At 37.3% G+C, this 13933-nt stretch overlaps 1 protein-coding gene across 2 annotated transcripts in view; it reads left to right on the plus strand.

Moving 5' to 3' along the window:
- The window catches only part of COG6 (component of oligomeric golgi complex 6), a 56232-nt gene continuing 42299 nt past the window's right edge, over positions 1–13933 (plus strand). For both annotated transcript variants that reach the window (XM_026790625.2, XM_005482425.4), the window contains exons 1-4: positions 1–176; positions 740–883; positions 1208–1279; positions 4596–4654. In XM_026790625.2, coding sequence (XP_026646426.2) covers positions 48–176; positions 740–883; positions 1208–1279; positions 4596–4654 — 404 coding nt within the window. In that variant the 5' untranslated portion in view covers positions 1–47. The remainder of the gene's footprint in view (positions 177–739; positions 884–1207; positions 1280–4595; positions 4655–13933) is intronic.

The raw sequence follows: 13933 nt of genomic DNA on the forward strand, positions 1-13933 counted from the left end.
CGGGGCCGCTCCGCGTGGCGCAGCTGTGGCCGGGCAGGGCCGCAGCCATGGCCGACACCGCTGCGCCGCCGCCGCCGCCCGCCGCGCCCACCCCGGGGCTCCCGGCAGCTCCCGGCACCAACCCGCTGTCTCGCAAGCTCAACAAGATCCTGGAGACGCGCCTGGACAATGACAAGGTGGGTCGGGCGGCGGCGGCGGGACGGGGTGGGGGCCGGATGAGCCGTCAGGGGCCGCGGGCCCCGACAGGCTTCGCGGCGGGGAGGCGAGTCCTGCCGTAGGCTCAGTTCCGCTGCGGAGCTGCGGGCGGTCCTTTGCAGCATTAACTGAGAATAAAATTAGTTTTCGCTTCTCCAGCAACATGCCACGCTCCTATTTTATCCCTTCAGATCGTAGGGAGGTTTGTATTACTTGCCTCGGAAGGGCATTTCTGAAGTTTTTTGTAATTTAAATGTTTTCTTGCTGTGGGTAGGTCATTCATTTACAGAAAATAGTCTTATTGGTTAAAGCTACTGCAAAATTGTGGACAAACTTTTTCTGTTATAAGAGAAGAAGAAAGGCTCAGCAATTATTTTAGTTGTTTGCCAGCTGCTGTGGAGTGTGTTAACGTAGCTTTTCCTCTAAAACTATTTATTAGGTTTGCTTTATATTTAATAAGACCATGAACTTGGGATGGGTACAGACTATTTAACCTGCTTCTTTGTAACTGCAGTCAAACTGAAGGTCGTTCTTTATTTTCTAGGAGATGCTGGAAGCACTCAAGGCTCTCTCGACTTTTTTTGTGGAAAACAGTTTGCGCACTCGGAGGAACCTGCGTGGAGACATTGAACGCAGAAGCTTGGCCATCAATGAAGAGTTTGTGCACATATTCAAGCAAGTTAAAGAGGTAATGTTTTTGCAGCATAACTAGCTATTTTACTAGAGTACTGTTATGTGATTTCAATTAAAAAAAAAAATAATTATGAAAAGAGATTTTAACTTCCCAGGACAGTAATATTGTTTCATTTGTTGGAAGTGTTGCATTGGATGTTTCAAACACATCCAAGTCCTGACTGTTACTTGATATTTAGGGGTGCATTACTCTGCACTGACTAACAGGGACAACTTGAACAACGATGTACCTTGAAATGGGGCATCTAATTGTGGTGGGAAGCTGGGCCTGGACACAGCATTTCTGATTAAAAACACAGTTACTGTTGTTTGAACTTAGGAACTTGAGAGTATAAATGAAGATGTGCAAGCAATGAGCAGCTGCTGTGAAGACATGTCCAGTCGTTTGAAGGTAATATATAAATGAAACTGCTTTGAATATTTTCCCTTTTGAGGTGTGACTATGTCCTTTTAAAAGGACAAAGAGTTATTTTTGAGGATTAAGAGCAGCAGCAAGATGTTTCCATGGTATGCGTGTTATGTTACTCTAGGATATTAATGTGCTGCTTCTTACTTGTTTAGAAAATTGTATCAAGGAAGTAATTTTAATTTCTTCCAGACTGCAGTTCAAAATGCAGCCATATACTTATTTTGATAGCAGCAATGTGAAATCCATGTGTGCATCAGTGGAGAGAAAATATTTTATTAGATTGGATGTGTGTGAGATTAAGGGTTAATTTGTGTATTTCTATTTAAGATGGCTTTTGTATTGACTGTGTCTCTTGAGTTATGTGTTCATGCGAATGCCTCAAGTATATTCATAGGAAAGTATCTGGTAACTCAAAGAGGGAGGCAGATCTGGTGTGCATTTTCAGTGTATTGGTTTTGTCTCTTAACAGTGTCTCAGAGTGCTGATATGCAACAAAACCAATTCTGTTTTGCCTTAATCCTGAATCTGTAATATTCCTGTTGGGGCTGGGGAGTGTAGGACATTTGTGTTTTATGGTGCATTACTAAGTCTGGCTTGGTTTTAGGCTACAAGTTCAAAATTCAGTGCAGTGATGCATATAAATGGCTTATGGATTCTGGAGTGTAGATGTTTTGCCAAACCAAGCCTGTTCCCAATACAGCACATAAGTGACAGCATGTGAATAAGAATCCTTCACCAAAAAAAATCCTGTGAAAACAGTTGTTTTCCTCTCCATATGTGTGTGTATGTGGATATTAGATGTCGTCCTACTTAGATAAATAGGTTTCACAGTCATTGTTGATATGCTTGTAGCCTGATGAACTTGTACCAAAAGATGTGAGAGTACAGCATAGCCAACTGCAGTGCTTAAATTTCAGTTTTGGAAGGAACTGGGTAATGCGCCTCTGAGGTCTCAGATCTCTTTGAACATTGTTAATGTGGATATATTCCCTAGTGCAGTTCAGGAACTGTTAGACTAAGCTCTTTAGATGTGGAAATGAGTCAAGTGTCCATGCAGATTTTTGCTCTTTTCTGTCTTTAGATCATGAAGTGTAACTGTTGTCTGTGACTTTTTTTTTCTTTTCCCAAAGTAGAGCCACCCTGCAGAGATTTCTTTTACTGTTAAAGTCAATAGGTAGTTTTGTTCTGTGCCCCACAGGAGGTTTTCTCTAGAGCCCTGTAGAACTCATAACTTGTCTTGATTCAATCCATATTTTCTTTGTCTGAGTGTAAAGTTAATAACCTCATGAACTAGCTCGCAGTTGTGAAATACTCTGGTACTTTATCTGTAGTAGGACAGGAAGACTTGCAGGCATGTGCTCAATATATAAATAAGAAGAGTAAGAAGACAGAAATGAGCTAAGTAGAGCAAATAGAAGGAAGAAAAAGGAGGATTTGGGGCATATAATGCAGAAAAGTGTGCAAAGAGACAAGTGTATTAAAAAAGCAGAAAAAATGCAGGACATGAAAGGGAATATATTTGGATAAGCCAAAAAGCTTTTTAGCTTTGTTATTTTGTAAGTTTGTAGTAACATCTGATCCAAATAGCCATATATTGTCACATCTGATTTTAGGACAGTGACTTGAGAAGTACAGTGGCTGAAAGAGAGAGAAGGAGCAAGTGCTAAAATGGAATTCACTGGGGTTGAAGTATAATGAAATTTTAACTAATATACTGAGGTGGGGAGGAAGGGAAAAATATTTCTGTTTTGGATATAGAAGAAACACCAAATGCCAACTTTCTGATTTCTCCAGCATGTCTGACAGTTACCTGCTTAGGTTAGATGTAAAGTCTTATATTTCATACATAAAATATTGACAATATTTGGCATGTATTTGAATGCACTTATGTAAACACTGGCTTCCTGGTATATCTGGCTAGATTCAGAAAAAATGCTTTTTCTTCTTTTCTGCTGTCCTACTGTTGGCATTGTTCATTGTCATCAGTACTTCTGCCCAGAAAGTACTGGAAAGAAAGCAAATTTCCTCTTCTTTGTTTATTGAAATTTGCAATTAAGTTGGACATGAATTGTTACAGTCCTACTTTCACCTTTCAAAGCATTTCTGTACCTTTACTGCTTTTCTGTTACAGCTAATGGAGTGGCAGATAAAAAGGCTGAATTGAATCACTGTGAATAGATACTTTTGTTAAACCTCGCAGGGGTCTCAAGACTGGCATCTTCAATTTGGCAAGCTATAATTTGGCTGTAATACAGTATTGAAATTATTCACAGAATGTCTTTATTGCCATTTCCACCTCTTCACTTGCAGTATTATTCTATACAGAATGCATTTTGATTTTAGGATTTTTTTTTTGTGAAATTGTCTCAGTTTTTCTGCATAAGGATTTGCTGGTGGCATCCAGTGTGAAGCCAAAAATCCAGCTGTCTTTTAGCTTTTCACAGAGCAGTAAGTTTCAGAAGTCTTTAGTTGCAGCAATCCTTTTAGTTATGCAGTTGCTGTCTGACGCAGAATTGTTTCTGCTTGGATTCCCTTGCACTGCCATCACTCAATATTTAGGGCTGTGTTGAATTTCCTGGGTTAGACTGCTAGAGTCATTCAGATTGGGAAAGACTTCTGAGATCATTGAGTCCAGCCCAGCATTGCCAAGTCCACAACCATCCCCTGTCCCTCAGTGCTACGCCTGCACATCTTTTAAATACCTCCAGGGACTGTGACTCAGCCACCTCCCTGAGCAGCCTGCTCCAATGCATGACCATCTTTTCAGTAAAGATATAAAGTTATTTTTCCTAGTAATTGTCCTTGGTCCATGCAGCACTGTAAGCTGTTGGACTGTAGAGCTGGGCTTGCTTAGACTTTCATCATCTTTTCTAAAGGAAGAGTCTGAGTGGACATTGGTACTGGGCTCTTTAGCATCCAAAGGTATTTGTTTCATTTTTTTATTTTGTGACAGCAAATGATTTACAGTTGATGGGCAAAGAAAATAGTCAGAACTATTTCACTAGTATTTATAGCATTTCTCTATTAAATATAAATTCGAAATAAACTGTGTGAATATATATGTATATAAACATGAAAATAAATATGGATAAGGATACAAATTTATTTATTTTACTGCCTGGACATGGGGATAGTTAATGAATACTTGTTTCAAGAAGGCCTTTTATTTCAAAGAATATACTCATTTAAATTGCTTATACTCAGAAAGCTTCGAAAGTATTACCTATTTTAAACATTGTTTAATACAATTAATATGTTTGTGTTTTTCACATGCTTAACAATTCTAATTGTATTCTAGGCAGCAAAGGAACAAACCCAGGACTTGATTGTAAAAACCACAAAACTCCAGGCAGAAAAGTATGTATACTACCTTGTTTTTTTGATAGAATTTTCTTTTAGATGTTACTCTGACACTTTGATTCATGACTTCGGGATTTTTTCAATACCATATGTGTTTTTAGCTCAGTTGCACTCCTTGATTACTGGCAAATGATCCAAAAAGGTAAGAATGTGTATTATTGTTTGTTTCAATAAAAATTGGCTTTTTAGGGAAAACAATAATTTACAGTGGTAGCACATGCTAAATGTGGATGTGCTTTGCATGCAGTCTGTTGATAATGTAGGTTATATTGTGTCATAACAGATATGGACCAACTCAATTTCCTATCAGTTTGACAGGCTCCTTGTTATTAATGTTTTGTATCCAGTGGAAATCTCTTTTTTTAAGGGGCTGTATGAAGAAGTGCACAGTGGGATTCTAACCTACTCTGCCATATTTAAAGGTGACTGTAAAATACAGGAGTGCTGTTTAATGAGCCTAGCACAGATCACTTTTTCCATTGGTTCTCCAGCCTCCTGTAGAAGAACAGATTTGTATTTTTCACTTTTCAGTATTTTTTATTCCTGAGAAGGGGATAATAACCAATGACTGATTCAAGCAGTCTATTGTTTTTTGGCTAGGATGTATGGTTTTATAGCTTCAGGTTTTCTCAGTGTAGAAAAATGAGTCCCCTTGCTTTATGAGCTTTCTTCAGAAAATTATATACAGTTCACTGGAGGTCAGAAATAATTATTTTGCAGTACTAAGTTTCTAGTGGAAATTACGGTTTTGGATTGCTCTCGGTGAGCTTTCAAAATCAGTAGGTTTATGATATGAGTGTCAGTAGAAAATCTGTACATATTTTAAACATTGAATGCAGAACAACTGCATAAAATGCAATGCTGTTTCATATAAAGTGAAGGATTTGGTAAAGACACTTAAAGTAAGTTAGCAGAAGTCTTAAAAAATACATCATTTTGAATATGAGTGTGTGAAACAGTAGAACAGAGAAGTGGTCATATAGTCTCAAGACAAGGGAAGCTGCTTTGATTCCTTGTTCTGAAGCAGAATAGGCGATACCAAGACCAGTCCCAAGAGGTGTATGTCTAATTGGCCTTAAATTCCTCAATTAAAGATTATGCAGACTGTGCATCAGTGCCTCCACAATATAGTCCTTACTTGCACCATAGTTTATGTAAAAGACTTTCTGCTAATTCCTTTAAAAGACAGAGCATCCCCCTAGTGTGAAGAGGAAAAATGTTTAGGAAGTAATCTGTCCTTCTAAGTATCTGTGTGACCTTGGAGTGCACATGCAGGAAAAAGTTCAGAGGTTTGTTTTTTAAGTATACCATTAAGTACTCATAAGCAGAAGCCAGAAAGTACTTGTGACTTTTACAGTCTGATAGTTATGGAAGATTCATCATACCATTATATTAGCAAAGTAGAATTTTTCCCTCCCTAAATGTATGAAAAATTGTGAAGACTGTTTGGTTCCATCTGGGACATTTTAGTAATTTGTTATTTAAACTTGTTAAAGTACTGTTTGTTCTGATGCATTCCTTTGGTTTACATCAGCCCTATGAAGAGGCATCTGCTGCCAGATGTTAGGGGATTCTTGAACACCTGAAATCTGGCCTCTGAAAAAGTACAGGTCTTAAATTGCTGATGTCTTCAACTTAATGTGACCTTTTTTAGCCAATTAATAAGTAGTGAAACTGGAAGGATATGGTTTCTCTGTCCTCTGAGGGTTGTCCCAAAATGCTGTTGAAATGCAGAGATTAAAACTGGACATGTTCTATTATGTTTTTCTATTAGGCTTAGTATTTATGGGATTTACTTTAGCTGACCATGTTTTTGTAGCTGGAAAAATGTTAGGATTTTATTCAATGATCTGAAGCTGAAGGTAGACTGTAAACTTCCAGATGTTTTTAATGTGTAAATGTTAACTAGGGATTTAGATTATTTTCCTTTTTTTTTTGCTGTACTTAAAAAGGAATGGCTGTCTCAGTGGCTCTGTGTGTGGGTACTAGGTTTCTATAATAAGCAGTTTTGTCATTGTGTTATCATCTATGTAATTAGTTGTAGTTCAAGATGGTTTTTGGTTTTCAAAGCTTCTTACCTGAACTCTTGTTTGTTGTCCTGGTCTCTGAGATTTGTGGTTTGAAGGTTGAGCTGCTCACCTGGTGTTTCCTGTAGGTAGTCCTGGTGAGCACTTTGGGACTTCGTGTGTTGGTGAAATGTGTGAGTTTAACAGATCTGGGTAAATATTTGGGATAGAAAATTAGATTTTTGTCTCAGATTTAGGTTAAAACTTACACATTCTTGAGTTTTTGCTTTGCAGCATTTTTTTTCTTGTTACTTAGTTTGTGAGCTTTAGACCTGCTTTGGCATAAATGCTAAATGTAGGGTCTTATTTAGATGACAAATTTTAAAAGTAATTAATGCAATTGCATTTTTATATTTGTGAATATGTAATTTCTTTGGTCAGTTAGATTGCTTATTCTGAATTTATTTCTTCTATGAAGTCTAGTTAAAACTACTGTACATTGGAAACAGTTTTCTGTCGCACTATTTAAATTGTGATATCTGCTTGGCATAGGAAATGAGATTTTTTTTTTTCCTTTTTCCTTTAAAACTGAGACTTACCATAACTTAATAGAACCATGTAGTGTGAAATAAAGTAGTCCAGACATCCAGCCCATCTACCTCTTCATAACAAAAGGTTAAGTTATTGCTTCTCAGTAACAAAGAGTCTTGAATAGAGTGTTCAATTTAATAACAAGCTTCTATAATAAAGAAAAACTGAGTTAATTCAGGCAATTTCTAGTAATCATTAAAAATCCACTTACATTTTAGTTATCTTCAGTAGATTTTTTGTACTTCTACTTGAGCATGCTAATATTGCTTTCAGGTTGCATTAGGTTTTTATGTATAATGAGGAGATTACTGTGTTTTCAAACAATGATCATCTGTTGTGCTTTAAAAGGTGTGGGTTTGTTTAATTGTTATTACTAGCAGGCTGACAGAAAAAGGATCTTGCTTGCTCCTTGAAGTGAGATTTTAATAATAGCTTCCTCTGACTTGTTGGTTCTCTGGCTACCAGCCACTTAATAATAAGATGTTGTGCAAGATGTTGTGCTGTTTTTGAGGTTAGCCACAAGTTAGAGTCATCAATGTAACAATTGAGAAGAGAGACCAGAAGGTAATACTTGCAATATTAATACTTATAAAATTAAGTAAGAGCAGTTATGTAAGTGTGTGTATATGCTCAGGGGCTTCACTGAAAATAAGTCTGCAGAAATATAAAAGTTTTTGAGGGCTAGAACTAGTGTTCTAAAAGTAAAAACCACAATGCTCTGAAAACCATTATGAAAGAATGGAAATGGCTCAGACAGATATTTCTTGAGTCAGGCTACTGGTTCAAAGCTTTTGTGGTGATTTTGCACTTGAACACCTTTACAAGCTATCTTATTTTGCTATGCTCTCTTAATTGCATTCTTAAACAGAGTGAAATTTGTAGTTTGATGTCAGAATCATTGTTATATCAATTACAAAAAAAGCCAATTACATTGTTTTACTTTTTAAAAGACAATTAAATATGATTCCCAGACAGGAATGTAAGTGCGCACTTCAGTTTGTTTTAATTGAATCACATTACATTCAGGCTTGATCTTTTTTTAAAAAATATCAAACACCATTCTTGGAATTAGTCAATTATTTGACTGTCACCTCTGTGCTCAATACAAGCTTAGAAGTCTTAGGAAAAATGTTTACAAGTGAGTCTGCTTCAGTGTGTTACACTGCTGATTTCTCATCCTTGTCTCTTGGTGATGCCTTTTTCCTTTTCTAACAAATATCTTTTTTGTCATAATCAATTTGGAACTTAGGCAACAAGTTCAGCACTGTTTGGGGCAGATTAGAGAGGTCTGCTTTTATCAGCCCGTGCTAAGAAAAATGGTGATCTGGTGGTTTGAGATGAGATGTATTTCATGTGTTGATCTTTTGAAACTTGTATTTACATTTATTCCCACGAATGTGCTTCATGAGAAAAAGCAGTGATTACCTAAACTGAATTATAATTCCATGTGAGAGAGGGTGAAGACTTGAAGTTCCAAGGCTCATTTTCTATCCTGATTTGTAGCAAAGTAAAACATAGGTGACAAGGTGCAGCAGAGGAATAAAACCAGCTAAAATGGGTCTGAAAGAAAAAACCCAAAACTAACTTGTCACATTCTAGCCATGTCCAGCAGAAAGCATGCAAAGCCTTATTTTCTTGCCAGCTTTTCTTCCTGGGAACTCTGGCAACTGAGACATGAAGTACTCTTGGTCAGTATGAAATGAAGCGTGGTTTTACAGGTCGAGAAACATTCACCAGAAGTGCAGAATCAGTTACATGGTATCATTTCTGACTGATGTTTGTGTGATCTGCTTTGGGAAAAAAAACCCAGGAACAGAAGGACCAGAGAGCTTGTGGTCTTCACTGGAAATTCATTTTGGTTTTATTTTTTTCCTACTATCTGATTTAGTTCTCCTTTTGCTGCAGCTTAAGCTCATTTCTTTTGATTTTATTCCAGGTGGATGTAGAGAACAGTGTGTAATTTCCATGCCTTTGGTAACATTGCTGAATTTGATGGCAAATTTGAAGCTAGACCAAGCAGGCACCTTTCAAGTGACTTTATATCAGAATTTTAAAAGATAAACTGCAGATACCAGTCTGTTTGGTATACAAATATCAAATAGCTCATCTCTACAAGATGGAAAAGAACGTGTTCATTGGAAACACACTCCTCTTAAACTTAGTCTGTGAGATCAACTTAGAAACCATGGATCATGGATCTTAATCATTGCCAAACAGTGATTTACTGTGTGCATTCACATATCTATATCTGTATATATCACAGGATCTCTGCAAAGCTCTGCATATGAAAATTTTGTCCAAAATATTCCATGCATACCCATCATATTTAGAGAAAGCCTTACCAGTATAAAGGTAGAAAATGATTGAATTTCTTGAATTTATTTAGATCATGTAAGCTTTTTTATTCTAGTGTTTGGTAATCTGTTTGGTAAGATTTTAATCATTTCAGTGCAGATTTGTTGCTTAACTTTTGATTCAGCCTTTTCAAATTTTCCTCATTTATTTTTTTATTACGGACTGTGTGAGATGGCAGGGCTTCAGCATTGCAGGCTGTCTTCAGATAGGTGTTACAGATGAGAGAAACATTCTGAGTTCAAGTCCACTCTCCCGCTGCCGCCTATTCTTTGCATTATGACTTTGGTAAACTCATCAACTATTCAACGCACAAGTAGTGCAGTATTTTTGCATGTTGTATGCTTTACTATTCATGGAACACTTAGCCAAAGGCTCATTCTTTCCAGTAAAAGCCTTTCCCTGATTTCCAACCTAATTATTGGATATAAATTGACTGTTTTCTCATCTTGTCCTTTGTCTTAAGAGCTGCCTTCATCTCCTGTGATAAATTAGTTTTTCCATTTCCATGATGATCCTGCTAGCTGTGGCCTAATGGGAATCCATTGTTCTTGCACACAGATGATCAGGATTGTGATCTGTTTTCCAGATGAGGTCTCACTAAAGACTTCTTTACAATTACTGCTATTTTCTTGTGTCCTGGAAACATTAGACAATTCACTGGGGTTTTTTACGTCTTCCTATTTTTTAAGTAAGGAGAATATTTCATAATAATTCATAATGATGGAATGGGTCACTGAATACCTCCGCACAGTATTTCAGTTCTTCTTCAGTAAGAGATGTGTTTGACAGATAAAATGCAGAACAAAACATTTGTTCTCAGCTTACAAATGCACTTCTTCTTACTCTTAAGAATGGTTTTCTAATGCTTGTGTATAACTGTTTTGTTACATAATCTTGTATATTTGCCTTTCACATGACAGAAAAATAATTCTGCAGATTTATACAAGTCTGTTAAACATGATTGTTACTTACTTATGAGTTAGAAATACTCTGTTGTCCTGAGGCTTTAAAAATGTGTTGAATCCTCAGTACCACAAATTGAAAGTCATTTGAGAATGACTGCTCTGATTCATCCTGAGTAGAAGAAACTAGCAGACTTCTATGCTGTATGTGGTCGCAAGATAAAATTAAGCTTTGGAAAAGTCTGCTTCTTCTCCACCTCATTTTTGAGCTGTCGGGGTGATAATCCTCACGAACAGTGCACATTTGTATTTGGTTCAAGGGAAAAGTGCATGAAGTGCATAGTTTTCCCAGCCTTTTGAGTTCTCTTGCAAAAGAATTCTGTCTCCCTGGTAACGATTAAAACTGGGGAAATTGCTCTTTGTTGGAATCCTGTCCTTTGCCCAAGTTCTAAATTCTACCAACATTTGGAACTTCCCCTTTTGCATTAGTGCAGGATTCCCATAAGCTGTTAGTTTCATTCATTTATGCAGGATTAACTGTGTTAAAAGAAAAAAATAAAATTTGGAATAACAACATGGTATGGCCTTTCCTCAATTGTACTGGACTGCTTAGAATTTAGACATTATTATATCTACAGAAAGGGCAGTGGGTCTTGAAATGTCCTGTTGTCTGCACACAGGTACTGACTGCTGTGGGTTATATGTCAGACAGACTTTACACTGACTTTTGTTGTTACCTGCGTTGTGTTTTGTTAGGCACTTACTGCAGTGAACCGATGGAGCAACCTTGAGTGACATTTTAATCCATTGCCCTGCCTTAGCAAGATAGATAAAATTCTAGTTAAGTATCTGTTAGCTTGTGTGTGAGGAAATAAATGCATAAATAAATATATATGGAAAAAAATTGAATACAAATCTGAGTGTATTGGTCTCAGTGATACTGTACACTGCCAGGCAAAAATCAAAGGTATGAACAATTTACATATTTTGTTCCTAATCCATCATCTAGGCTATAGAGTCTCTTTCTTGTGCAGATTGATGATAAAGGCAGCTTTCACAGTCATCTCAAGCAGAACTGGCTAACCTGGGTTCTGAAACGGAGCAGCTCTTTGAAATCCTGTGTGCTTCGTAAAGAGCCCAACAGAAACAGCTTTATCAAAATTCAGACACATGCTTTTGTTTAGGAGAGAGATTTGTCACCACTTCCCAATCACAATCCTGAGAAAAGTGGATGAAACATTGCTGCCACCTTGAGGTTGTTATTTTCTGTGTACGTTGTGAAGCTTAGCTTGCCCAGTGTACTTGAGTTTCATGTACTGACTCTGTATTATAAAAGTTAATTATATTAGGAGTGCATGGACTCTTGTCAGTGTGCAGTTATGCCATGCCTTAGCCCAAGACACAGCCAGATATGGGAATGGCTTTAAAGTACAGTGTTTGATCACACCTTGTTCTCCGTAGCAGCAAAAATTGAGGGAGGATTGTAAAGAGTGAGGACTTGCAGAAGGAGAGATATTGGTTAGCAAGATAATTCTTTTTTTATGAAGAAGGAGTAAAACAGGGCACAGAGTTCCAGGACTGACTCATGAGCATGCTGTTTAGACAGTTCCTAGCTCTGTTTCTTGTTCTACCACAACCCTACTTCCACCTGGAAATGGAGAAAACCATTGTGCCGAGTATGCTACACTTCTTAAAATCAGACTTCCACCCATAGAAGTATAGATTCAAAAAATCTGAAGAACAGAAAATAACAAATGGAAATCTTCTGTAAGAGCACCTTAAAGTTTATGCACTCAGGAGATACACAGGCTCAAAGAACAGAAAAGTTTCTCAGCATCCTATGTGCTGCTCTCTTTGTGGAAGCTTTATTTCAGTTGAACCCAAAGAAGGCCTTGCATTTGCCTTCTCTCATTTATTTGCTAAAGGGATTGTCTCTTACCTAAAGGGAGGGGTAGTCCCATCTATTTTCAGCTTTGTAGATTTGTATTAAATTGAGACTAATTTATTTAATTCTCTAATTTACATTTTCTGTTGTTTAAACGAAATACAGTGGTGGTGATGTTGAGGCATTAGACTTGCTCAGCAAGAAGTGTGAAACAGGAATGCTTTGTTGAAAGCAGCATCATTGTGTTAAATTTTAAGTGTCCTTGGCTGATTTTCAATTTGAGTGGCCATCTTGATGCCTCTAGAGTTTTCTTGACTCATAATATTTATAATTTTGATTATTATTAGTTGTTGTAACTGATGATTGAAATGAGCTCTTCTTATGCTCCAGAGGAGTTCTGAAGTGTAGTTTTTGTGGGAGTTTTGTAGCAGCAGTGAGGTCAGTGCCTCTTGCCTGTGACAGCTCCTGGTGCTGGCACACCCCAGTCCCTTAGCACAGGCTGTGGTAAACTGAATTAGAAAATACATGTAACCTCCACCCCCAAGAAGTAAAAACTTCTGGATTTTTTCCTGCCAGATTTGTTCCCTGATCTCATTCACTACATGATGCTGTAAACAATGGTCCTGGAAGGTCAGTACAGGTCAGGGATGAGCAGGGATGGCTGAGGCAGCCTGAGTAGCATGGCTTACACATCACTGCAGTGAGTATATTAGTGCAGAGCAGACCTGCCCCATCTTTCATCTGTTGTGAGAATTTCATAGTTACCCTCAGAACATCTCTCACAGGCTTAATACAGATTTTAAAATACTCTTTTGTTAATATCTTCTTGTCTCTTTCTTGTATGTTGTGTAGACTGCTTGTCTTTTTGCCTCTTACAGGATGACTTGCTCAGATTTCACCACATAAATCTTCTGGCTGAAAATTTGCTGAATTTGTTCCAAATGGTCTTGTTCCATTCCCCTTCTACTGTGCTGGAAAGTGCCAGGACTTTTCATGGACGCATCTGCCTGTAGAGTTGGTTGAAATGATCCTGCATTACTCTTGTACCTTCCCTGAGAAACATTTGGCTTCATGAAGACTCAAAATTTGGAATTGTAGAGTTTACCTAGAGAAAATTAAATAGTTTTATTTTAAGCATTGCAAAACTGTCAATGTAAAGATAAAATCATTATAGTTGCCTAGGACCCCAGTGAAACCTGAATTATCAATTCAAGATGTGATATAAAGGTGTATGAGTTTTTGGTTTTCCTTTTTGATTAGGTCTCTGTTGTGTAACTTAGAAGTATTGGCTTACTTTCATCTTTGATTTTCATAGATTTTACTGTTAAAATACTGTTGGATTTTATAATACTTTCTCTCTCATTGTTCAATGTGCTAGAGCATTGACAATTGCAAAAATTTAATCTGATCTCTAAAAGATTTTGTGGAACTGTAGGGTGGGAAAGTCATCCATGTCTACAGAAGGGAAGCCAGTTTTCCATAATTAGTAGCTGAATGAAGTTCAGACACGAGTTGGATAGTAGAGAAGGAGTAAGTG

Source organism: Zonotrichia albicollis, chromosome 2, assembly GCF_047830755.1.
Source record: "Zonotrichia albicollis isolate bZonAlb1 chromosome 2, bZonAlb1.hap1, whole genome shotgun sequence".
In the NCBI taxonomy this organism is placed as follows: Eukaryota; Metazoa; Chordata; class Aves; order Passeriformes; family Passerellidae; genus Zonotrichia; species Zonotrichia albicollis.